General features: G+C 38.0%; 1 protein-coding gene across 1 annotated transcript; it reads right to left on the reverse strand.

Annotated features, from left to right (window-relative positions):
* Positions 1 to 277: 277 nt before the first annotated feature.
* LOC116756694 (putative selection and upkeep of intraepithelial T-cells protein 1 homolog) lies at positions 278 to 26,970 on the reverse strand (the record flags this gene model as incomplete). Its single annotated transcript, XM_032637588.1, is given in 7 exon segments — positions 278 to 435; positions 16,725 to 16,847; positions 20,649 to 20,756; positions 22,393 to 22,494; positions 24,758 to 24,814; positions 24,817 to 25,047; positions 26,610 to 26,970. Coding segments are annotated over 7 exon segments (1,140 nt in total), but the record flags the coding sequence as incomplete, so codon positions are not given.

Consider the following 26,970-nt stretch of genomic DNA (forward strand, 5'->3'; position numbering starts at 1 on the left):
TATCAGGTAATGATATGTGCTACTGAAGATATGATTAGGGGAAATGTTAAGTGGATGGTGATAAAATTTTTCTCTAAGGAGTTGACATTTAAGCTGGGACCTGAGAGGTAAGAAGGAGGCAGTGATGGGAGGGTCTGAGAGAAAAGCACTGCTGTCAGAGCAAAGATATCTCTGAGAGCAAAGTTCTGAAGTCAGAAAGGACTTGGCATCAAGAATCAGGAAGAAGACCCATGTGTCCAGAGCAGAGGGACCTAGGTGATGCATTCTCCTGTGGCCTTCAGAATAAATCCGGTCTCGGAATTCTTCCGCAGAGCACTTCACTGTGAGCAGCTCCAGGAGCCACCAGGTGGTCCTGGCGGGCGAAAGTGCTGAGCTCTGCTGCCAGCTGTCCCTGCCACAGTGTGGTTTCACGAGTACTCTTCCCATCTGGTTTACCTGTACAAGGATGGGGAAGAACTCTCTGGAAAAAGCACTACAGCTATATGAATCGCACAGTGCTTCTGAAGGGCACCCTGGGAGAGGGCAAAGTGACCCTCAGGATCCACAATCAGTGTTCTTGATGGGGGGCAGTACCACTCTTTCTTTAAAGACGGTGACACCTATGAGGAGGCCATCATGGATCTGAGGGTAGCAGGTAAGGACAGAAAAGAGTCATCTCCACATTTCCTTGGCAATGCTACCCTGGACCACTTCCTGATATAGTTTGCATGTTTATATATGTGCATAATATACATAAACACACACATGTAGGGACCTCCCTTGTGGTCCAGTGGCTAAGACTCCATGCTCCCAATGCATGGGCCCCAAGTTCAATCCCTGGTCACGCAACTAGCTCCCACACGCTGCAACTAAGAGTTCACATGCCGCAACTAAGAGAGCTCGCATGCCACAACTAAGACTTGGTGCAGCCAAATAAATAAATAAATATTTTAAAAGATACACATGTACATATATACAGATATAAAAGTATTATATACATCAATATATAAATATTTATATATCCATATCTTCTTTTTAAATGCTAATATGGTATATACTTTGCTTTGCAACTTACTTTTTTTTTAACATAATTGTGTAAACAGGAAGAAACTTCATATCAGTGTATGATTTTTTTTCCTATTTCTTCTATGGTTGCAAAGTTTTCCATTGTTTGGATGATGCAGAATTATTTTACACATATCCTACTTTTTTTTTCCTCAGGTCATCACCACTTTATTTTATTATTTATTTTTTAACATCTTTATTGGAGTACAATTGCTTTACAATGGTGTGTTAGTTTCTGCTTTATAACAAAGTGAATCAGCTATACATATACATATGTCCCCATAACTCTTCCCTCTTGCATCACACTCCCTCCCACCCTCCTTATCCCACCCCTCTAGGTGGTCACAAAGCGCCAAGATGATCTCCCTTTGCTATGTGGCTGCTTCCCACTAGCTATCGATTTTATATTTGGTAGTGTATATATGTCCATGCCACTCTCTCACTTTGTCCCAGCTTACCCTTCCCCATCCCCGTGTCCTCAAGGCCATTCTCTAGTAGGTCTGCGTCTTTATTCCTGTCTTGCCTCTAGGTTCTTCAGAACCATGTCTTTTTTTTTTTTTTAGATTCCATATATATGTGTTAACATACAGTATTTATTTTTCTCTTTCTGACTTACTTCACTCTGTATGACAGACTCTAGGTCCATCCACCTCACTACGAATAACTAAATTTCGTTTCTTTTTATGGCTGAGTAATATTCCTTTGTATATATGTGCCACATCTTCTTTATCCATTCATCTGTCAATGGACACTTAGGTTGCTTCCATGACCTGGCTATTGGAAATAGAGCTGCAATGAACATTGTGGTACATGACTCTTTTTGAATTAGGATTTCTCAGGGTATATGCCCAGTAGTGGGATTGCTGGGTCGTATGGTAGTTCCATTCTTAGTTTTTTTTTTTTTTTTTATGCGTTACGCGGGCCTCTCACTGTTGTGGCCTCTCCCGTTGCGGAGGACAGGCTCCGGACGCGCAGGCTCAGCGGCCATGGCTCACGGGCCCAGCCGCTCCGCGGCATGTGGGATCCTCCCAGACCGGGGCACGAACCCGTGTCCCCTGCATCGGCAGGCGGACTCTCAACCACTGCGCCACCAGGGAAGCCCCATTCTTAGTTTTTTAAGGAAACTCCATACTGCTCTCATACAGCTGTATCAATTTACATTCCCACCAACAGTGCAAGAGGGTTCCCTTTTCTCCACACCCTCTCCAGCATTTACTGTTTGTAGATTTTTTGATGATGGCCATTCTGACCCGTGTGAGATGATACCTCATTGTAGTTTTGATTTGCATTTCTCTAATGATGAGTGATGTTGAGCATTCTTTCATGTGTTTGTTGGCAATCTGTATATCTTCTTTGGAGAAATGTCAATTTTTTTTGGATTGGGTTTTTGTTTTTTTGATATTGAGCTGCATGAGCTGCTTGTAAATTTTGGAAATTAATCCTTTGTCAGTTGTTTCATTTACAAATATTTTCTCCCATTCTGAGGTTGTCTTTTCGTCTTGTTTATGGTTTCCTTTGCTATGCAAAAGCTTTTAAATTTCATTAGGTCCCATTTGTTTACTTTTGTTTTTATTTCCATTTCTCTAGGAGGTGGGTCAAAAAGGATCTTGCTGTGATTTATGTCATAGAGTGTTCTGCCTATGTTTTCCTCTAAGAGTTTTCTAGTGTCTGGCCTTATATTTAGGTCTTTAATCCATTTTGAGTTTATTTTTGTGTCTGGTGTTAGGGAGTGTTCTAATTTCTTTCTTTTATATGTAGCTGTCCAGTTTCCCCAGCACCACTTATTGAAGAGGCTGTCTTTTCTTTTTTTTTCTTTTTTTTGCGGTACACGGGCCTCTCACTGTTGTGGCCTCTCCCGTTGTGGAGCACAGGCTCAGTGGCCATGGCTCACGGGCCCAGGCACTCCGTGGCATGTGGGATCTTCCTGGACCAGGGCACGAACCCATGTCCCAGGCATCGGCAGGCAGACTCTCAACCACTGCGCCACCAGGGAAGCCCCCTGTCTTTTCTCCACTGTATATTCTTGCCTCCTTTATCAAAGATAAGGTGATCATATGTGTGTGGGTTTATCTCTGGGCTTTCTATCCTGTTCCATTGACCTACATTCCTGTTTTTGTGCCAGTATCATACTCTCTTGATTACTGTAGCTTTGTAGTATAGTCTGAAGTCAGGGAGCCTGATTCCGCCATCTCCATTTTTCTTTCTGAAGATTGCTTTGGCTATTCGGGGACTTTTGTGTTTCCATACAAATTGTGAAATTTTTTGTTCCAGTTCTGTGAAAAATGGCATTGAAAGTTGGATAGGGATAGCACTGAATCTGTAGATTGCTTTGGGAAATATAGTCACTTTCACAATGTTGATTCTTCCAATCCAAGAACATGGTATATCTCTCCATCTGTTTGTATCAGCTTTAATTTCTTTCATCAGTGTCTTATAGTTTTCTGCATCAAGGTCTGTCTCCATAGGTAGGTTTATTCCTAGGTATTTTATTCTTTTTGTTGTAATGATAAACGGGAGTGTTTCCTTAATTTCTCTTTCAGATTTTTCATCATTAGTGTATAGGAATGCAAGAGATTTCTGTGCATTAATTTTGTATCCTGCTGCTTTACCAAATTCATTGATTAACTGTAGTAGTTTTCTGGTAGCATCTTTAGGATTCTCTATGTATAGTATCATGTCATCTGCAAACAGTGACAGCTTTACTTCTTCTTATCTGATTTGGATTAAAATTAACTTCTAGCTCATCCAAGTAGAGGATCAGAAGGATCTTTACTATTAGGAAACTTATTAGCATAATATAATGCATCAATTATTCCAATGAGAAATATGATAATGTTAATACAGTTGATGCCATTAGAGATATTACATTTCAAATAAGTTCCTAACTCAAGAATTAATCAAAAGTAAAATGTCTATTTAACATTACATATATTAATTTCAAATAGAGAGTATTGGAAATATCAAGTAGCTTCCCTGGTACAGACTGAATGTTTGTGGTCCACGCCCTTGCCCAAAATTCATATTTTGACACCCTAACCCCTAATGTAACTTATTTGGAGATAGGGCCTTTACAGAAATAATTAAGGTTAAATTAGGTGCTAAGTACCTTCTACATCATGCCAATGAAAGGAATCAGCAGATCATCAGCAACATATACAAGCTACAAAAAATGGCTGCTGCTTCCTTTCCACCCTCAGTCTCCCAGGAATTTTCCTTATGGCCTACACTAACTGGAAACATAAATGAAAGGGCATTCTGGAAAGTGTAGTCAAGTTGACACACATTTAAGGACACAATCACACATTTAAGGACACAATCACAATGTCCTTAGATCATTTTTTTATTTTTACATATGAGAAAGGACAGAAACCTCTGAATTTAAACTAAGGGGAAAAATGGATAATAGAAACAGACCTAACAGACTGAAGTTGACTAAGATAGTGAAATTATCTGATAAGTTTAAAATAACTAATTGATTTGTTCAAGCATGCTGAGGAAGAGATAGATAACATCTATCTCTGGAATCTATGGTAGGAAAATATTGGGGATTCCCAGGAGGAGAAAATATAACTTCTGAAATTAAAAAAATCATTAAAAAGAGCTTAGCAGCATATTCAGCAGAAAGAACATGGGATTAGGGAATTGGGAGACTATTTAATTGTAAATATCCAAACTGAAGAACAGAGAGGAAAAAGAATATAAAATAAAGAAAAATGCATAGGGATATAAGAGAAACAGTGAAAGGAACTAACAGATATGTAACTAGACACCCAACAGCAGAAGATGTATTTGAAGAAATAATGACTGGAATGCTATTTTTAAACCCCTGTATTCATCGAGGTATGTGAACCTCAAGCAGGATAAACCATATCAAACACATCATAGTCAGACTATGGAAATCAAATTGAAACAAATCTGTTTAAAGCAGTCTGAGAATAAAAGGCATATTGTTTTCAAAGGAGCAACAATAGGACAGATAGCTGACTTTTCAACAGATAATACAAAAGGAAGAAAATAATGGAATTATCTATTTGATACATTGGAAGGAATTAAGTTCCAACCAGGATTTTGTTCCAGATGACACTATCATTTAAAAATGTAGGTTAAGGCTTCCCTGGTGGCATGATGGTTGAGAGTCTGCCTGCTGATGCAGGGGATGTTGGTTCGTGCCCTGGTCCGGGAAGATCCCATATGCTGTGGAGTGGCTGGGCCCATGAGCCATGGCCGCTGAGCCTGCGCGTCCGGAGCCTGTGCTCCGCAGTGGGAGAGGCCACAACAGTGAGAGGCCCGTGTACTGCCAAAATAAAAAATGTAGGTTAAATAAAGATTATTCCATAGTGGCTTTAGAGAATTAATTCTACTTTAGTTTAAGGAGAAATTTACAGACAACCAAATCTCCTGGTTCTTGAATCAAATTAAACAACTTTATATGCCTTTATCCTGGCATAAAAAGCTCATTCAATCACTGTATTTCTGTAAGTCAGTATTTTTGCTTCAAGACTTCTAGCTTTTTAGGAAGACTATCTCCCTGATATCTACTATGTAGATCTCCCTCTGAATGTAAACTTCTTCCAAGTTTCTTCTAGATTATAGTTGGAACTTGTTTCTGCCCTTGGCCTTTGTTACAACTTCAGTCATTATGAAAGCCAACCCTGAAATAAATTTATATACTAAAATTTTCCCTTGTGTCACTTATCAGAGTAAGAAACTTTATGCCTCCTACACTTATTTTACAAAATCATTCTTTTAATTCAATGCACAAAAGACCTGTTATCTGTTTATTTAATTTTTAACTGTGGACTTTCATGCTCATAGCCTTCTGATGCATTTCCCTGATTGATGTCAGATTTCCTCTGATAGATATGTAATTTATGAACTCCAAAACTACCAATAAACCCTAATTGAAGGATGTAGAGAATTGTCTTTTAGAGTTCTCTGCTTAGAAATTTTTGTCTGATTTTCTTCTCCAAAATGATTATTTACTGTAATTTGCCTTAAAGTTTACTCTCCTTTCCCCTTTACATGGATGTAGATTTTAACACATCCTAGAAAGAAAATTCTAACATTCAGAATTCTCCAGCCAGGAAGAAGTCTGTCTCAAGATAATCGTGAGTTCACCATACTTGGAAGTATTCAAGCAAATAATTGACAACCTAATTAAAAGATAAAAGAAATTAACGGAATTTCTTCCCTATGCTAGGTAACTTGATGTTTGAAGTCCTTTGTCTATGTGTTATTATGGGACTCCAATTACTTTGTTTTCTTAGCATCCTCAGAAATCCTTAAGCCACAGCTGTGATTTTCCCATATCTTTCAGTACATCTGTATGCAGGGAGTGATGTCTAATTACAGCCATATGCTGGCTCTACTCAAAATCACTTGAAACTCTAAGCTCTGCCACATCTCTGGATCTTGCTCTTCTTCCTTACTGATCCTAATTTCTAAATAACTCCATATAGAACTAAAAGTAAACAAGAACTTAGAGACGAGAGTTAATACTGCTTTTTCAACATGTTCCTATTAGAAAATCCTGGTTTCCTAATTTTTACATTTCCTTTCTCTTTCTTCCATATTTCCAATTCCCACCAAATGCTTATTGGATAAAAAGTGTGCTATAAAGCATATTTATACTCATGATTAGCATAGCCATGCTAATTTTATTACTGTATTATTTTGGACCGATAAATGTGCATGGCAGATAGTGTGGGTGCTCTGAGGTATTCTTTCTTTGCCTCATTTTAAAGTCCTCTGAGATTTGTTTGTCATTGATATATGATTCCCTGTCTCAGATAAGTTCAGATAGGAAAAACATTGATCTGGGTTACATTTCCAAGATCTTCTACTTCAGTAGTCTTGGTTGAGTTCTAGGTACCCAGGTTCTCATGCTATTTGGGGTTGCTTTCAGTAACAACTTTATTGCTTCAACACCCTTATCAGCATTAAGCAGGAATTAAGGTTCATCTTTACTGTGAATTTATAAGTGTGTGTGTATATTTTATAACATGTGTGCATATGTCTATTTAAAATTTCATTTTAAGGCACTTTTCTCAGCATTCTTTTGCATTGGCATGTAACACTTTATGTGTCATTCTCCTATTTCCAATTTTTGGTACTAAATGCAATGCTGCTAAGAAAATTATTCAATGTGTCTCCTTGTATAGGAGCTTCGATGAGATGTATACCAATATGTGGAATTTCAGAATTAAAGGCTATTTGAATTTTCAGCTTTACTTGATATAGCTGCCATTTATAAAACATACCTGCCAAGTATCTTGATGAATGGGTCAAATAATGAAGGAAAATGACAGGAGGCACAATACATGCAATCTCAGAGTAAAAGGGGAAATTGAAAATTCACTTGTATTAAGCATTATAATCCTGAAATATTTTCAAATGACTATTTAGATTGATGATATTTATGTAAAGATAAAAATATATCTGTAAGATGCAATTTAAGAAATATATTATAAGCCACTAATATCTCTTCTCATTGGTTAAACTTGACAGATGAAAACTAATGTAGTAGGGGAAAAAAGCATAAAAATTGCTAGAATATGGACAAAGTTAAAATGCTCAGGAAACTTTTTGTTTTTGAGAAAAATGATTAATAGACTGATAAATTGTATACCTTTTTAACTTAATTTTAAATTCCCAAATCTCTAATGGGGTCTCTAATATTGCACAAGTAGAATTAAAATATTTGAACAAAGAGAAGAAAAATATATACCGAGAAAAATCCAATCTATCCCAAACAGAACATTAAGGAAAATAAATAACAAAGCATAGAAAAGATGAGGCAAATATTAAACACAAAATAAGATAGTGGAAGTAAATTTAGCTAACTATCTTCATCATCACAATAAGTTTAAATGGACTAGGAACTCTAGTAAAACTTCAAAAATGAGTTAAAAAAATCCAGCAGTATGCTATTTAAATTAAATCTAATTAAAACTTAAGACTACAGAAGGTTTAATTATAAAAGGCTAGGGAAAAAATAATCCCTAAGTAATAATCAAAAGAAATCTGATATAGTTGGGTAATATACAAAATAAGATGAAAGAAGTACCGAGTTTCAATATCTAACAATAAAAATTTCATTCTTTCCAACCATAAATAAAACATTAACAAACAGTAATCACATATTATAATTACAGAAGTCCAAAAACTTTAATAATAAGTACCATACAGGCCACATTCTCTGATGACACTGAAATTTAGTTGGATGTCAATTTAAAAAAATATTTAAAACAATTTAAAGTCTTTTAGAAATTCAAAAATATTCTAAATAATTATAGGTATAAAGAAAATTATATGTAAAAATTCACACACAAAGGAAATCCTGGAAAGATAAAAAATGTGACCTAGAACATAAATCTTCCTCTTTCCCCACATAATAATAAACAGAGAAACTTTTGGGCCAACCCAATGGATAGCTAAAACAAAATCCACTGGGAAACATTACCAACAAAAACTAAGTGCCAATGTATATTCATGAATAAAGATATACAAAAGATTGGAGAAAATGTGAAAAATAAGTGAATACAGGCAAAGAAGATTCAAAATATGTATAATAGCAGACATTGGAATGCAAAGCCAAATCAAAAGAACAAAACAAATACTAAAAACTATAATTCAAGAAAATCTTCCAGAAAAAAAAAAACAACCCAGATTTGATGCTACATATTAACTAAGCACATCACATGCAGAAGAATTCAGACTCAAAACAATCAATAGCAAGACATGTTCTATTAAAATTCCTGGACATTTAAAGTAAAAGAAAAATATCCCTCTGGTCACCTAGCCAAACAACAAGTAACATGAAAGGAAAATAAAATCAGACTATGATCAGATATTTTAATAGTAATACTTCAGGCTAGAAGACAGTAGTGTAACAGATTTAAGATATTCAGGAAAGTAAATAAAAACCAAAGATTTATAAACAGAAGAAATGAGTTTGGAAAATAAAAGTTACTGCCAAAAGTTACTGCTATTAGATGTAGTAGTTACTTTTAGAACTAATATGAAATGAAGGTTAAGAACATGAAAAATGTTTAATATCATAGCTTTTAAGGAAAGACAAATTAAAACCACAGTGAGTTACCATTATGCACACATTAGAATGGCTAAAAATGCAAAGACTGGCCTTAGTGTTGACTAGAATGTGGAGCAATTGAAACTCTCATTCACTGCTGGTACGACTTTCAAATGGTATAACCACTTTTAAAATAATTGGCAGTTCTGTAAACAGTGAAGCTTAGACATATAATATGACCTAGCCATTCTACTACTAAATATTTAACCAAAGAAAATGAAGACATATACAATCATGCAAAAACTTACATGCAAATGTTCATAGCAGCTCTATTTGTCAGAGCAAAAAAACTGGAAACAATCCAAAAGTCCATCAACAGTTGAATGATTAAACAAAGAGTTTCATGTCCATACAATAGAACACTATTCAGCTGTACATTTAACAACCAGGACAAATCTGAAAACAATTAATCTGGATAAAAGAAGTGTGATAAAAATGAATATGCCCTTTATAACTCCATTTAAATGAAATTCTAAAAGATACATACTAGGGACCTCCCTGGTGGTGCAATGGTTAAGAATCCGCCTGACAAGGCAGGGAGCACGGGTTCGAGCCCTGGTCCAGGAAGATCCCACCTGCCGCAGAGCAACTAAACCTGTGCGCCACAGCTACTGAGCCTGCACTCTAGAGCCTGCGAGCCACAACTACTGAGCCCACGTGCCACAACTACTGAAGCCTGCACACCTAGAGCCCATGCTCTGCAACAAGAGAAGCCACCACAATGAGAAGCCCGCACACCGCAACAGAGTAGCCCTCGCTCACCGCAACCTAGAGAAAGACTGTGCACAGCAACGAAGAGGCAACGCAGCCAAAAATAAATAAATAAATGTATTTTTTTAAAAAGATACATACTAATATCTGTTGACAGAAAACATATCAGTGTTTGCCTGAGGATAGTGGTGGGGAGAGAGTAAAGAATGGATTATCAAGAAGTATGAAGAAAATTTTGAAATTAATGGATATTAATTATATAGTTTAAAGGGTGTATGGATATGTCAAAATTTGTCATATTGTACACTTTAAATGTGTGTGATATAATGTACATCATTATACCTGGATAAAGTTTTAAAAAAGAGAATAAATGGGCTGACTCTCTCGATATAAAAACAGGGAGAATTAAAGGAGCATATGCAAATTCTTTGAAATTTTAACAGCACTTTGAATATGTCCTCTCATTACCTTACATCCTCCACTGATTTTGATAAGTCAACCATGAATGGTGTGGTTCCCTTGTACATGATGAGTCTTATGCAGATATATATACCATAACTTCTTTAACCTTTCATCTGTTGATGGACACTTAGGTTGTTTCCATGTCTTAGCTATTGTAGATAGTGGTGCTATGAACATTGGGGTGAATGTATCTTTCCAAACTAGAGTTTTTGTCTTTTCTGGATATTTGCCCAGGAGTGGGATTGCTGGATCATATGATAACTCTATTTTTAGTTTTTAAAGGAGCCTCCATACTGTTCTCCATAGTGGTTGCACCAGTTTACATTCCCACCAACAGTGTAGGAAGGTTAAGAGTGCATTATTAGTGTTTATGTACTATGCACTAATTTTTAGAAAGTTTTGGTTCATGGTTCTTATCTTTATTTTGTGGATGACCATTTTATTCCTGCTTGTTTCTTTTTAATTATTTTTTACAGAATATTAATATATCTTTCAACATATATTTTTGTAAAAGTTGCATAGTTTTGGTCTTTGCATCCCTGTATTTTCAACTTTTGTGTCATTGAGCATTAGTTAAGTCTCTTGTAAACATCATAGATTTGAAAATAGTTTTCTTTCAATGGACATGTTTAATTATGGATAGATATGACATTTAATTACTGATGGGTATAGATTTATTTCTATTTTCAGAGTTACTTCCATTTTGCCCTGTAGATTATTTGTTTTTATTCCAGTCATTCCCCTAATTTGCTGTCTTCTGATTACTTTCTATCCTATTTTTTTTAAGTTAACATAGTTTGCACAAGAGCTACAAGCGAAATGCAAACTTGAGTGTACAAACATATTTTACTTGCCCTCCACCTGACAATTATTTGGCTTTATATAAAATTGTAAAGCCACAGTTACTTTATTTGGAAATCTTAGCATATTGTTCCTCTGTTGTCTCTTTATCCACTGTCCCAGATGACACATTTGATGCTTGTTTAATCCCTTAATTTTACAGGAAACCTGTCAAGGAAATAAAATGTACTTGAGGTATTGTAAATTCAAATTTACTAAAGGCAAGTAGCTGAAATAAAAACATGTGTGAGAACAAATTGATTTCCTCTGAGATGCCAAAAACATCTTTGGAAAAGCCATAAGAAAGAACTTTTATGTAGAAGTCATTAACTTGAATTCCCTGGCTTAAATCAATGAGAGGGAAACCTCTGCTGGGAGAAAGTGTACAAGGAATAAAGGCATTCTAGAAAGGAGTCTGATTTAATTTGCACAGTATCTCTTTGCAACTGAAGTAAATGAATACCCCGGTGAAAATATAATCAATAATATATATTCACTCTCTCTCTTTCTTTCTCTCTGTCTTCTCACTCTCTTCCTGTACCCTCATAACTCAGATAACAGTAAATCACTATATGTTGTGTTTGTTTGCTTGGAAAAGGCTATTGCACAATAATAGTGATGCTTACATCATAAGACACATCAGAAACTGCAGTGGATTTGTGGATTTGCTTTTACAATTTTTCTAAACATTCTTATGCATCCCCTTACCCTTCTGGAACTTGAAAAATTGTGAAACATAAGAGACATCAAAATGGAATAATCAACTTATCAACACAGGAGAAGAGCTAAACTCATTCAATGAAAGGGTGCAGAGAAAGCAGTTATTGAAAAAACAATGAGATTCATACAAAAACCCTAACACAAACTTGATAGAAACAGAGAAAACATTAAGAAAAATTGTAGAAAATGAATTTAGGGAAATTATTTTTTCTTTGTAAAACAAAATTGACTTGATTATGGGAAGTGGTTGATTTTTTTAAATTGAAAAATCTCATAGCTAATTTAGAGCATTTCAATTTATGGTCAAGTTTGACCATTTTCAATTTTGGCCTGTCATGAGGTTGCTGCTATAAACTCTATAATATTAGCAATGTGAGATATATTAATAGAGTGTAAATGGTGATAAGTAGAGTGAACTTGGTCTTTTCAGTTGACTACATTGTATAATCTCTCTTTCAAATCAATTAATGTATTGTCTTAGTTTTTTTTAAGTAGAAATCTGGGAAAACCAAAAAGATAATTGGCAAAATCTTTGAGCGGCTAACACAACTCTTTCGTTGGTCTCCATGGGACACAGAGGAGCAGTGCTGAGAAATGGCCTTAGGGAACCAAGTGGATGAAAACAGGATTCGGTTTTAAAAATTCTGGTCCCCTCCGCTGTGAATGACAGTAAAATTTCTCCTTGATTCTAACTCTTCTTTTAATCCCACTGGGTCAGCAGGTAAACCTGATTTTTTTTTAACATCTTTATTGAAGTATAATTGCTTTACAATGGTGTGCTAGTTTCTGCTTTACAACAAAGTGAATCAGCTATACATATACATATATCCCCATATGTCTTCCCTCTTGTGTCTCCCTCCCACCCCTCTAGGTGGACACAAAGCACCGAGCTGATCTCCCTATGCCACGCAGCTGCTTCCCACTAGCTAGCTATTTTACATTTGGTAGTGTATATATGTCCATGCCACTCTCTCACTTCGTCCCAGATTACCCTTCCCCCTCCCTGTGTCCATTCTCCCCTCAAGTCCATTGAGGGGAGATGATGTAGAGCGTCTTTTCAAGTGCCTCTTGGCCATCTGTATGTCTTCTTTGGAAACATGTCTATTTAGGTCTTCTGCTCATTTTTTGATTGGGTTGTTTGTCTTTTTGATATTGAGCTGCATGAGCTGTTTGTATATTCTGGAGATTAATCCCTTGTCAGTTGCTTCATTTACAAATATTTTCTCCCATTCTGAGGTTGTCTTTTCATCTTGTTTATGGTTTCCTTTGCTGTGCAAAAGCCTTTACGTTTCGTTAAGTCCCATTTGTTTATTTTTGTTTTTATTTCCCTTTCTCTAGGAGGTGGGTCAAAAGGATCTTGCTGTGATTTATGTCATAGAGTGTTCTGCCTCTGTTTTCCTCTAAGAGTTTTATAGTGTCTGACCTTACATTTAGGTCTTTAATCCATTTTGAGTTTATCTTTGTGTATGGTGTTAATGCACAGAGATCTCTTGCATTCGTATACACTAATGATGAAAAATCTGAAAGAGAAATTAAGGAAACACTCCCATTTACCATTGCAATCAAAAGAATAAAATACCTAGGAATAAACATACCTAAGGAGACAAAAGACCTGTATGCAGAAAACTATAAGACACTGATGAAAGAAATTAAAGATGGTACAAACAGATAGAGAGATATACCATGTTCTTGGATTGGAAGTATCAACATTGTGAAAATGACTATACTACCCAAAGCAATCTACAGATTCAGTGCAATCCCTATCAAACTACCAATGGCATTTTTCACAGAATTAGAAGAAAATACTGCACAATTTGTATGGAAATACAAAAGACCCCGAATAGCCAAAGCAATCTTGAGAAAGGAAAACAGAGTTGGCGGAATCAGGCTCTTGGACTTCAGACTATACTTCAAAGCTACAGTAATCAAGACAGTATGGTACTGACACAAAAACAGAAATATAGATCAATGGAACAGGATAGAAATCCCAGAGATAAACCTACACACATATGGTCACCTTATCTTTGATAAATGAGGCAAGAATATACAATGGAGACAAGACAGCCTCTTCAATAAGTGGTATTGGGAAAACTGGACAGCTACATGTAAAAGAATGAAATTAAAACCTTACTTTTGAGTGGATGAATACTGCGTATAGGCTCCTTTCTGCTTCCCTGTATCATTAACCTGTGCCTTTGGATGCAAAGATATTGATTGGGTTGTTTTCCTTAGTGGCAGAAACTAGGCATGAGAAGCATAAATCTGTACTGTAGGAATCATGGACTTGTCCTTGCCTTTGTTTAATCTCAAAGGGTGGAATGTTTCTCCACATTGGAGAGGTAATGAGGGTCTGACTCCAGGCCAGATTCCCATGTGTAATTCCTTATGTCCGATCATAGGAAATTACAAAGGCTTTGCGTAGCAGGTCCCATGAGGGAAAGCTGTCCTCCCCACACCAGACTTGGTGCACAGTCAACTCCTTGCACTCTCTGGAGGAAACTGCAGTCAAGGACTAGGTCTCCGGCCCCCAGCAGCCATGCTCATATGCATACCTGCGTTCCCAGCCCAGGTACTTCCTTTTGGAGGCCTCGTTATTGGGGTCCTCAGCTGAGATGCTTTTTAGTTGCCTCTTCTGAGACCTTCTTTTATTGGGAGATGGTGTCTTGACTAAAAGCTTCTTCTCTGCTCTATTTTTCCATTCCAGCCCTTCTCTGTCTCTCCTCCCCATCCGCTCTCCCCTGCATCCATAAAATGGCAGGAGCCTTTTGTTCAGTGTTCTTTATAGTGAGACACAATTTCCCCCACCTGTGCTGCATGTCACCTGACCCTTACCCAGTGCTATTCTGTGGGGGAAATGGAACTGTAAGGAGCCACCACAGCTTTCCTTTTTTGGCCTCTTATATGCCCACAATAAGGGGATAAAAGCTTGACTGTTACTTTTAGTTTTGCTCGTTGTCCTAACTGGCCATGTCAACATCTAGCAGCTCTCAACAGGTAGTACAGAGAAAGCCAAGAGTCAGTGGATGTAAAGATGAAAAAACAAATACCCATTTTTGTGGTTATAGGTCTTTTTTTCTTTGGTTTAAGTAAAAATAATTTCTCTGTATTGTCCATAATAACTTATCATGGATTTGCATTGTATTCGGGGGAAAAAGTCTGCTAGTAATTAAGAGTACATGTTTTTGTAACCTTGCATACATTTTTTAATGGAACGTTTTAGGATCGTAGATTGCTGGTGGAACACGAGAATTAAAATTTTTCTTCCTGTGTGACTAATTCTACATTTCCTTCCATTTTCATAAGAAGATTGTATCTGCACAACAAAGCCAGGACTTTCATCGTTGGGCATTAGTTAGGGGATTTCAAATTAGTTAGGGGATTTCATTAGTTCACATGCCTTACTGTGGACATAGGCTCATAAATGTTCCTGTCCAGCCTTTGTGGACATCTACAAGTTTCTATAATATTAAATTGTTATTATTAACTATGATATTAAATTTTTAATTCTGCCTTTGAGATCAAAATAGAAGAAAACATCTAAACTTCACAAAGAGCTCAGTATTGAATGTTTCTGGATGAAGCACTTGGGCCTTCCAATTTTACTTGAGAGAACTATCAAAGTGTGAAGTCAGAAATGAGACTGTCACTGGAGTTTGAGGCACTAATACTGCACTTGTAGAAACCCCGGAGCCTCAAGGCAGCTACAATCAGAAAGCCCTTATAAGGCATAAGTCTTCCTCCTTTCCCTCCCTTCTCCCTCCCTCCCTTCCTCCCTCCCTCCTCCCTCCCTCCCTCTCTCCTCCCTCCCTCCCTTCCTTCCTTCCTTCCTTCCTTCCTTCCTTCCTTCCTTCCTTGTTTCCTTCCTTCCTTCCTTCCCTCCTTCCTTTCTTTCCTTCTTTCTTTCTCTCTTCCTTTCCTTTTTTAGGAAGGGACTATACTGTGTACATTTCTTTCAGTGATATCAGCTGATACCTCTGTGAGATTTTGAGAGAACAGGTAGAGGCAGTGAGAGGCAGTAGAGGTAGATGTTTCAAGAGATATAGAAGCAGAGAGGAAGAGATAGACAGATTTCACTGGGGTAGAATCTGACCACTTCTGGTCTTCTCCCCCTCTGATTGCCTCCCTGATGTGTGTGTATGTGCAGGTATATGCATGCATGTGTGTGCATGTGATATTTGTTGTTTATCAGGCACAATTTTAGACGTTTTACATCAAAATTTCTAATCTTCACAATCTCATAATTATATTCTGCATTTCGTGGAGGAAATAAAAGTAGATCAGAAGGGATAAGCCATTAACCCAAGGTCCATCAGCATGGTTAAGTCAGGATAAAAACCCAACTCTCTGGATTCAAAAACTATGTTCTTTTCATGAAGCAACCTTTCTTCTCTAGCCTGAGTAAAACCTGGTCTCAAAATCACCTTATTTTTTCTCTTGTTTTTTTTTTTTTTAATAAACAGGGTACTCCCCTCACTTCTTTTTTCTTTCCTCCATATCATATTTAGTTGAATTTAGAGTTATCCTGAAAATATTATCATCCTGGCTTGGGCAACTTCATTACATGTGTAGTTTCATTACATGTGCCAAAGATATCGTTAGAAAAGTAACATTCTGGCAAGAAAATCTCTAGTGTATTATTCTCACATCAAATCCACCAAGAGCTTTGCACATTAACAGATCAAGAGAAAATCTACAAGTCTTTGTTGCTTTCCCCAGTTATTAAGGCACAAAGACTGGAAAGGTCACTTTTGTAGAAACCCCAGGAGCCTCAAGAAGGCTACAATCTGAGATTGTATCTGGAGACCAGTTGGAAGAAAGATGCCTTCTGAGTTACCACCCTTCCCATTCCATTTACCTCTGAATATAAAGTAAATAAAGGAAATGACCATGGTGATAAAGTCCATCAGAACACACAGGATCAGAGTCATATCTTTCAACTACACGACATCCAACTGGAAATGTGGATCTGAAATGGGGACTGGAAAGAGATGCAAGAATTAAAAGGGTCACAGAGGGAAAGGAGAACTGAATTACAGACAAATAAATTTACTTTTCACATTCCTATTGCTCCATACTTCTGGGCTTATGTGTGGGTGAAGGAGAAATAGGCTGGGTTATATGGATGACCCTGAAGATGAGTACATTTGGCCTAAGTCTGGAAGAAGGCTGCAAAGGGCAGATACCCATTCTTCCACCCAAGCATCATGACACTTGCTCTGGTTGGCCAGAGTCTGAAGGACAGATAGACACATTATACCTTTATCTTCTTTATGTGGCGCTGTTGCCCCTCAAGGATTCTAGACCTCTTGAGGAGTATGGTGAAATAGAATAGTCTAAGATTAACAGAATCTCTGAGATGAAAGAGATCTTACAATTCTCAAAAGTCATCCTCTTATCTGGAGCAGAAGTCTTCTGTAAAGTATGTTTTCTGGGTGATTATAAAGGTGGAAAACACCCCTAACTCATAATATTGATTAATATGTCTTGTGATGGGAACACCATTGCCAACAGTTAGGGTATCTGCTTCATTACTGGACAGCTATGTCTATTAAGAATTACTTTCTTATATCAACCCTAGTTTGTTTCACTGACATGATTGTTCACTGATTCATACTACCTTGTAGAGAAAGACAACCAAGATGGTGAGGATGAGGAAGCCGAAGTCAGGAGTCTTAAATCCACGTCCTTGAAATAACAGTTGAAATAATTGACAATATTCTTGTTGGAGAAGCGAAAACTCTGAAGTCACCAAGGTTGTTGCCCATATGATATATTCCATACGGTCTTAGACTGTACAAATGGAGGGTAAAGCGTTCACCTAATTAATATCTACTTTCTCCTATAATTTGATATAAATTCTCTGCCCTTAACTAGATCAGAGATCCCTTTTATAAGGGTAATAGCATAATTTTTTTAAAAATAGGAAAATTGCCCTGGGAGTGTGTGCATAAGGATCAGAGAGTGGAGAGTCTGTAAGTCTCTCTCTTGGTCACATACCTCTATTTTTCTCACATTAACATTTAGGAGAACTTCAAACCTCTTCTCATAAAAGATAGAAAATAATTTAAAACAAAATTGAAAGAAAAACTTGGAAGATAGTACAAAGATGCTAAGAGTATTTATTCAGAGGATTGTGTGTGTGTGTGTGTTTAAATCTAAGCTGAGTTTTTAATTTTCTTTCCCTCCTACATGGCTAGGAAGCATAGCTTCTAAGCATGGCTAGAGCTGTCCATGCTTAGAAGGAAAGTTAAGATGATGGTGGGGTGCGAGTGAAGAAAGACATGCCATAAGCTTAGGAGAAAAGGGGAGAAGAATGATGGCAAACACATGTAGCAGATAAGACACCAGAGAGGGAATTGAGACAGAATCCCTAGATTATGCTAATAGTAATGATAGTAACAATAATATCATACATTAGTGTTGTTTGTACTATGTGCGAAGCCAGGCCAAATGACTTTGATATACTGACTAATTTAACCTAAAATAACCTTATGAAGTAGGCATCATCATCAATATTTTAAAGATGAGGAAACTGCAGTTCAGAGACTTAAAATAACTTTCCCAAGTTCACACAGGTAATAGTATTGCCAAGAAGTCTGACTCTAGCCTGGCACTGGCTCTTGGAAATAAACGGTATACATCTCTTGCAGATTGAGTGTCTTCTGCATCTCTTGCAGAATTAAAATGTACAATGCTTGTGGAATTTCCTGGCAATTCATATTTGTTAAATGAATTGATAAGAGATTTCTGAATTGATAAGCCTCAAGAAGGAAAATCAGTCCAGAAAGGCACAGCAAACAGCAAGCTGCCTAAATACGGAAGAAGGTTGCTAAATGAGATAGCTGTAGAGGAAGCAGTACCTTCAGGGGAAAGTCCATTTTAGGTAAAGAGAAGAAAGTTCAGTAGCAATTATAAAAGAGGTTAGTGGATGTGTGTTACCTGCGTAATTACCAGGAGTTGTGAGCAGTGTGGGTGGAGGCTTCCGTGATCAATGACTCAGTTTTAGGTCCTCAAGGTAGAGCAAGCAAAAATAAAATTTTAATTCGTAGATTCATTCTTTTTTTTTTTGGTACGCGGGCCTCTCACTGCTGTGGCCTCTCCCGTTGCGGAGCACAGGCTCCGAAAGCACAGGCTCAGCGGCCATGGCTCACGGGCCCAGCCGTTCCACGGCATGTGGGATCTTCCCGGACCGGGGCACGGGGTCTCAATCACTGCGCCACCAGGGAAGCCCCCGAGATTCTTAAGGATTCCGGGTCTGCTTCAACAATGACAGTGACCTGCAGCCTATTCTTGGGGCTTTCAGTTATATCCAATGGAAGCCTCATAAATCGCTAAATGCCCAGGCTGTATTTCCCTGTAATGATAAATTCCTTTTCACAAGGCTGCTATGACTAAATATCTCTTTCTTTTTTACTTTATTTTTAGTCTTTTCATAGAGGAACAGTACACTACAGCTGTTGAAACAGAGGGCTAAGGAGTCTAAGTGCCTGGTTGGGGTCCTGGCACCACCACCATTTAACAGTGTGAACAGCTATTCAACTTCTTTGTGTACCAGATTTTATCACAGATAAAATCTAATTCACTGAAAATTAAATATATTAATCTTATAAAATGCATACTGCACATAATAAATATTTAATATATACTAGCTATTATCATAACATCTTGCTCCTTTCCTCCAGCACTGATGGATACGGCATTTAGTCTGCTAACATGGTTAATAAGCAAGACTCAGGTATGGACTTTCTTAGAGTAAAATACAAAAGCACTTTCAGTCGGTCTGGTTTAGGGTATTTTGTCTTTATTTCATAGGAAAAAATTAATAAATAAAATCCTCAGAATTGTTCAGCGCTACTTTGTGACTTCTGCATTGTGATTTTTGGCTATAGCTACAGCTCCAGCTATAATAAAAAAATTACCTTACCTTGCTGATCATTGACATGTATACATAATTTCCATGGGGACCTCAAAGATAAAGCTGATGACACATTTTAAAATATGTTGGGTTCAGCTATCCTCAAACTTTCACAATTGCCTTTTCAATTTCACCCTCAAAGAGAGTCAGAGAGTCCGCCTGCCGATGCAGGGGACACGGGTTCGTGACCCAGTCCAGGAAGATCCCACATGCCGTGGAGCGGCTGGGCCCGTAAGCCATGGCCTCTGAGCCTGCGCTTCCAGAGCCTGTGCTCTGCAACGGGAGAGGCCACAACAGTGAGAGGCCCGCGTAACGCAAAAAAAAAAAAAAAAAAAAGAGAGAGTCAAAGAGGACAGGGATCAGTTTCAGTTGTCCATACAGACCATAAACTTAAGCGAAATATCTGTGGACATATGAATTATTTTGAGAAGAGGACTTTTTTACTTTGCATCAGTCTCTAAAATAGTCTATGACCCCAAAAGTTTAAGATATACTGAATTATTATCTCCTCTAAGATTAAAGTACAGGAAGAATTGGCATATTTTATTAAGTGAAATGATGGCTGGATTTTTGGCAAAGATACAGCTATTACACTGAAAGAAATATGTTCTTTTGCTATGGAGGAGAAGCATCGTCAGTTTGTATCATTAAGCCCATAAATTTGGAGGCTGGAATCCAAACTCAATGACATGAGATCCAAAAGTTTATTGTTCATGTAATTCAAACAAATATTTGAGGTACAAGAAGCCCAGGCTTTCTGATAAATAGCCTGTTACTCTTCTTCAGCTAAATGTTTTGCCAGCTACTAAACACTTGGGAAAGGAGATACTTTCATCAAGTTCTCATCTTTCTGGCCCCACATGCCTCTTTTTTTGTGATGCAAATAGATAATGAGGAAGACACTCACACATATTGAAGTCAAGACTACCGGTGTGCCCACTGACCAAGGAGGTATCACATTGCAGGAGCAATCTGAAGGAAAAAAGAGATAATCATCAGTTATTGGTGTGGAGACACTTTGCACTGGGGGAAATGCACCAAGAAAGCAAGAGTTATATTTTAATGCCATCCCTTTGTATTTATTTAGAATAGGACCAAGGGAAAAAAATATGGCTAAGGCTTAGGACTAGAGGATCCCAAGGATCTAAAGGCTTAGGTCTAAAGCTGTTTGTCACTGGGACAATAAGCAGAGCTGTTTCTAGGATGGGACCAATTTGGGGCTGAGCCTAAACAGACCCAGAGAAAAGCAACTTATCTTTCTTTTTCTCTATCTAGTCCATCAATCAACGTGTCTCATTTGGAGGATGAGACAAAGTTATGCACTAGTCCTTGTATTGTCTGGGTTCAAAATAGGCTGGAGTAGGATAGGTCTGGAGACGTCTGAACTGCCTAAGAGATCATAAGAGCTCTGAAAGTAAGAATTTCATCAATGGAAGGCTGGTTAGACAGCATTTTGTTTAAAATCTTATTTAGCACACGTCGTGGTGTCACTTGGCTATATAGTCTTTCCATGAAAATAGTCTATGACGGGGGTGCTTACTACCACAGGTCGTGCCCAGTCCTCTGCTGGGGAGTACTATACACAGTCTAACTTAGTGTTTAAAATATGGGATACAAAGACTCATGAGCATCATGGTGGCATAAGATAGCCCTCATTTTTATCTCCCCATCAACAACAAAAATGTGACATCCATGCATAAACAGAAGTACCTCTATAGGATTTGTGGGACACAGCACCATACACCAAGGGACCCGGGAGGGGTCTTGCTCACCTGTGTGTCAGGTAATAAGCAGACAGTATTTGGTACCTGCTCTGGAACATGCAAGAGACTGTGAACTGTGGCTCCTCTCAGCTGTGCTCCTGGAGAATATGCAGAACATTGACCTACCAAAGAGAGAGTCTTTGTGGAAGTCCAGGTTTTCAGGCAGAAAGAGACCTCAGAATAATGTAGTCTTGAAAGATAGAGCTATACCAGAAAGGATCTGTGCATTTGAAGCTTTTAAAAGTGAGCACACTCTCAAATCAAACAGCTATTTTATTGTGTCTTAAAATTTTCCCCCAAATCCTCCAAGTCGATTTCCCCCAATACAACGTAGTTGAGATGGATGAAAACTTTCTCCCTAGGAAGGGTAGGCCACCTGGTGTAACTCTCCCTGCATGTTCTATTTTCCTGATGCCGTGGACTATTAAGTGACCTCCACTCCGCTGTTTCTGCCCTGTGTAATTAGCACTTTATTTCCTGCCCCTGACGGGGTCACTGGACCATTTAAGGAGTCAAGTAAGAAATATGTGTAAACTGTGTTACATGTTAAATGCTGAATGTTAAAAAGATCTCCCAGTTTGTTGGGAAAGCTATCACCATACCAGAAAAAAAAGGATTTCAATTTGACTGAGGTACATGAAAGCCCAGGCTTTCAGATAAACAGCATTGTCAGAAGCTCCACGGCTAAAGAATATCTAGGACCAAGGAATGATGAAGGGCGTATGTCTAGCATTTGTCCCGAGAGTTTAGAACTTCCTGAGGTAGATGGGCTTGGGAATCAAGGGTCAGGCAGCTTTAGCTCTCCCACCCCCACTTTATATCTCCTGCCCTTCAAACCCACTTACCTTGTAATCTGTAATATAAATCGACAGTGGGCACCACGATAAATGTCAGCAGCAGAACCAGAATTATGACCAGAATCTGTATCCAAATTGTATACCATGGAATACAATGTATACATTGTATCAGAATACAATGTTTCCGATAAATACAGTTTATCGGAAATAGGTTCATCTAAAGCATTCAAGACCTCATGACAGTGGGATATTAGACCTAAGCCAGTTTGGGGAGGCAGTTATAATTGGGTGAGTGAAAAGTGACAAAGGGTCCAGAGTGGGACTGAGCCCAGTGTGATTAGTTTGAGACTGGAGCAAAGGTGAATGAAGGCTTCTCACCCCAATTCTTCCCATCCATTCTGTCTCATGTTCTCCCTAAGGCAGAGCTGGGTTCTTCCTACTAAGCCTCAGACCAACTCAGTCCTTCAGTCCTTTTGTCTAAGCAACCAATATATGCGCAGTTCTGAATTCTCCAATGTATTCACTGGGTCTGGCATTCTTCTTCTTGAATACATTGAGACATACGTTTACATAAGCTTTCCTCCTTTCCTATTCGTGTGAACAAGAACCTGCTTTGGCTTGCTGGTTTGCACATACTGGGCAAAGACACCTATCATTTTGTTTGGGAATCTGATGTCTTTCTTCCCAGAGAAATAAACACAAAAATGTTCTAAAAGTAGTAAACTGCTAAACCTGTTGGGAACTTATTTCTATTATAATAATGTTGAATTGGGATACCCCTCTCAGCATCTGTCCAACATGAATTTTACAGACATTTACAAATGCTAATACATGTACATTTACTCAGCAGTTTCCAAGGCACTCATTTCATTTTATTTCAATCGTTCAAGTATTGATTACTTATTGCTTACCTACTATGTGCCATGCAATATTTGAAGAAACTGGGGTATATTACAACAAAGATCTCTATCTTCATGTTTTAGAAAGGGAGATAGCTAAGTGACAATAAACATAATAAATAAGTTACGTAGCAGGTTAAGAGGTGATACTACGGGCTTCCCTGGTGGCGCAGTGGTTGAGAGTCCGCCTGCCGATGCAGGAGACATGGGTTCGTGCCCCGGTCCGGGAAGATCCCACATGCTGTGGAGTGGCTGGGCCCGTGAGCCATGGCCACTGAGCCTACGCGTCCGGAGCCTGTTCTCCGCAACGGGAGAGGCCACAACAGTGAGAGGCCCGCGTACCGCAAAAAAAAAAAAAAAAAAAAAAAAAAAAAAAAAAAAAAAGTGATACTACTATATAAAAAAGAAAAATTAAAAGAGGGTAAGGTGATAGAAAATGCCCGGTGGAGGGGGTGGTAAAGGTTGCATTTTTTCCAAGTTGGTTTGTCAAAGTGGTCCTTACTTATAAGGTGAGACTTGAGTATAGATTTGAAGGAGATAGGTAATTTATTGGAATTATAGCATTCTGGGAAGGGGGAACAACTAGAGCAAAGACCCCAGGCAGGAGCAGTTCTGTCATGGTTGGGGAACAGCAAGGAGTTCTGTGTGACTAGACTAGAGGAGACACAGAGAACATTAGGGGATGAGGTCAGATAGGTAACAGGGGCAGAGATAGTGCAGGACATTGGTGGGGCATTTAACTTTGAATAAAATGGGGAACAATTGCAGGGTCTTGAATAGAGGGTGACATATATCTCATGTTTTAAATGGATCCTCCTATCCATGTGTTGAGAATATACCATAGTGGACAAGAGAAGTAGTAGGGAGAACTTTTCAGCTGCTATTGCCAATGTTCAGACCATGGGTGATGGTGTCTCAGACTTGGAGGGCAGCAAAGGTGGTAAGAAGTGGTGAGACTCTGGGTATATTTTAAAGGTAAAGCTAGTATTATCTCTCAACACGTGTGATGTAGGAAATAAGAGAAAGATGGGAGTCAAGGATGACTTCAAGGATTTTTTTCTGAGAAAATAAAAATAAGAAGTGTGACTGGGAAGGCAGTAAATCACACAAGTTGACAGCTGATTAAGAGTTTAGTGTTTGATTGAGGATATTTACTAGACTTCCACACTGAGATGTTGAGTTTAGAGATGAGACTAGAGTTTGGGAGAGAGGTCTGGGTAGAAGATAACATTCGAGGAATTCTTATCATATTGATTTTATGTAAAGCCTTGAGATAGAATTAAGTCACAATAGAGAAAAAAGACTCAAAGACTATGCCCTGGGAAACTCATTTATCAAGAAGGCGGAGCAAAAAAGATGAAGTAGCAGAAGAGAATAAGAAAGAAGACAAGCAAGATGGTGAACAAAGCCAAGAGAATATAATATCCTGAAAACCAAGTGAAGAAAGTATATTAATTTTTCTCTTTAGTTTATAAATTTGATGACAATGGCCATCATTTGAAGAACAAACACACAGATCTCACCTGATAGGACAATACTTGTTCCTTCCTCTTGATCAGTTACAGGGTTCGAAGGTAGCAAGTGACATTCCCATAGGAGCTCCATCTTAGAAGAAGGGTCATCTTCAGATTGAACGATTTGTCAGTATCCTGTGAGTGAAATTTTGATGAAGGTAGAATGATCTCTCCTCTGCTGTCTCTCCATTCCATTTGAGGTTGTGGGAACCAGCCTCTTGAATTGCACTCCATTAAAAGACCTTTGGTATTAGGAGGATGTGCAAGAATCTGCGTTTCCAGACTTGTAGCTGGTTGGAAAGAAAGGGGAAAACGATATTTAGGTGAAGGGAAGCCCCCTTCTTCTACTTTAAACCTATGCCCTTAGATACACTGATAGTCAAGCGCTGTGGGGCTCTGATTGCTTCTACAAGCTAATCAAAAGGGAAAAAGGCTAAGCCAGACTGAAGGGTTATGATATCCAAATTAACAACCTGGTCCTAAAAAGTCAGGAGAGGAAATGCCTGTTTGTTTCATTTATTCACTTAGTCAAAAATATTTATTGATTATTTACTAAATCTAGGAGACTGGGCTAGGTCCATGGACGTAATGATGAACAAAAACAATCAAGATCTCAGTCCTCATAGAATTTATAGTGTAACATTTTTTCTTGTATCTTCATCGTTCGTCACATATGAGCTACCATAATTTATTAATAAGCAGTAAATAGCATAAAGGCAAGTTTGCAACTTTAATTGAAACTTTAATTTAGGTGCTCTTTGAATGAAACAGGTAACACACTACTATTATCAAAATAAAGCAGTAGATATCAGTTTAGAGAAAATAAACAAGTTTTTGAAAATTTTCAGGACATTGCTGGGGATGTTAAGAATTGCCTAATGCATGGGCAAAGAAAGAATGAGTAGAGATTTAAAGAGTTCCTCTAGAGCAGCTCTGTCTGATAAAAGTTTCTGCAGTGATGGAAATATTCCATATCTGTGCTGTCCATTTAGTAGCTTTTTGCAACGTGAGACTTTAGCACCTAATATGTGGTCAGTGATCCCTTATTGGCCTTTTGGCTAAGATCAAGATGTGGTCAGTGAGACTAAAGAACTAAATTTTCAATTTTACTTAATTTTTTTACTTTAAATTTTGCCTAATTTTAATTTTATTTAATTTAAATATAAATGTAAGTAGCCACATGTGGCTAGTGGCTATCATATTGAATAGCTTAGCTCTAGGCAATACAGATGAATGTCACAATAACTAATGAAAATGTTAAATGTGAATGGGCCTAGGTCCCTACCCTTGTGCCCTCACATTTGGAAGCCTTTCAGTTTACTCCAAGTCCTCCATCTTGCCACCATTTCTTTGTTATTCAGAAAACTAAGACTGAGGTGATATTGGAGAACACAGAAGATTACAGATGAAGGCTTTCTGAACTAGATTTAAGAACTAGTAGTCAGCAAATTGAGTCAGGGAGAAATGGGAATAAGAATGATCATTAAGGAGACAGTTGTAAAGATTTAGGTGGTTTATAGAGTCAAGTTTTACTAAAGTGTTGTCAAAAATAATTGAAAAAAATAGTAACAAATCCTGAAAGGATTCTGTTGATACTTTAAAGATCTAACAGTGCACATGGACCTGGGAAAACAGACAGTTCTTGCCGATAAAGGTAATATGCGCACAGACACAATTTGCATTCTTAATCCTACACTCTTCCCCATTTAAAGACTAAATGCATGAATTTGAACTTGCTAACCAAACCCTGTAATACGAAATGGTCAGAAACACTAAGAATATTCCTAATACTCAGCCTCAGATGGATTGAGAATCATGGATGCATAGAAGCCTCAGAGGGATCCATCCTTACCTGTGACCTTCACTTCTCTGATGGCCTCATCACAGAAATCACCATCTTTGAAGAAACAGTGGTACCACCCATCAGCAGCAGCATTCACATTAAGGATCCTGAGGGTCACCTTACCCTCTCCAGTGGCTTCTTTCAGGAGCTCTGTCCACTCCACATACTTGGAGATGGTTTCTCCATACAAGTTTTTACCATTCCAGTACAGGTGAACAGGTTTTGTGTAGTGGTTCTAGGACCAGCATATTTCCATGTGTTCTGCACTCTGTGGTGGGGACAGCTGGCTCCTGAACTCAGCTTTTCCACCTAGTGGAGCCAAGATTGGCCCCTGAATGCCATTCACTGTGAACTGCTCTGTGAAGGAAGA

This window comes from Phocoena sinus, chromosome 1 (assembly GCF_008692025.1).
Source record: "Phocoena sinus isolate mPhoSin1 chromosome 1, mPhoSin1.pri, whole genome shotgun sequence".
Taxonomy (NCBI): Eukaryota; Metazoa; Chordata; class Mammalia; order Artiodactyla; family Phocoenidae; genus Phocoena; species Phocoena sinus.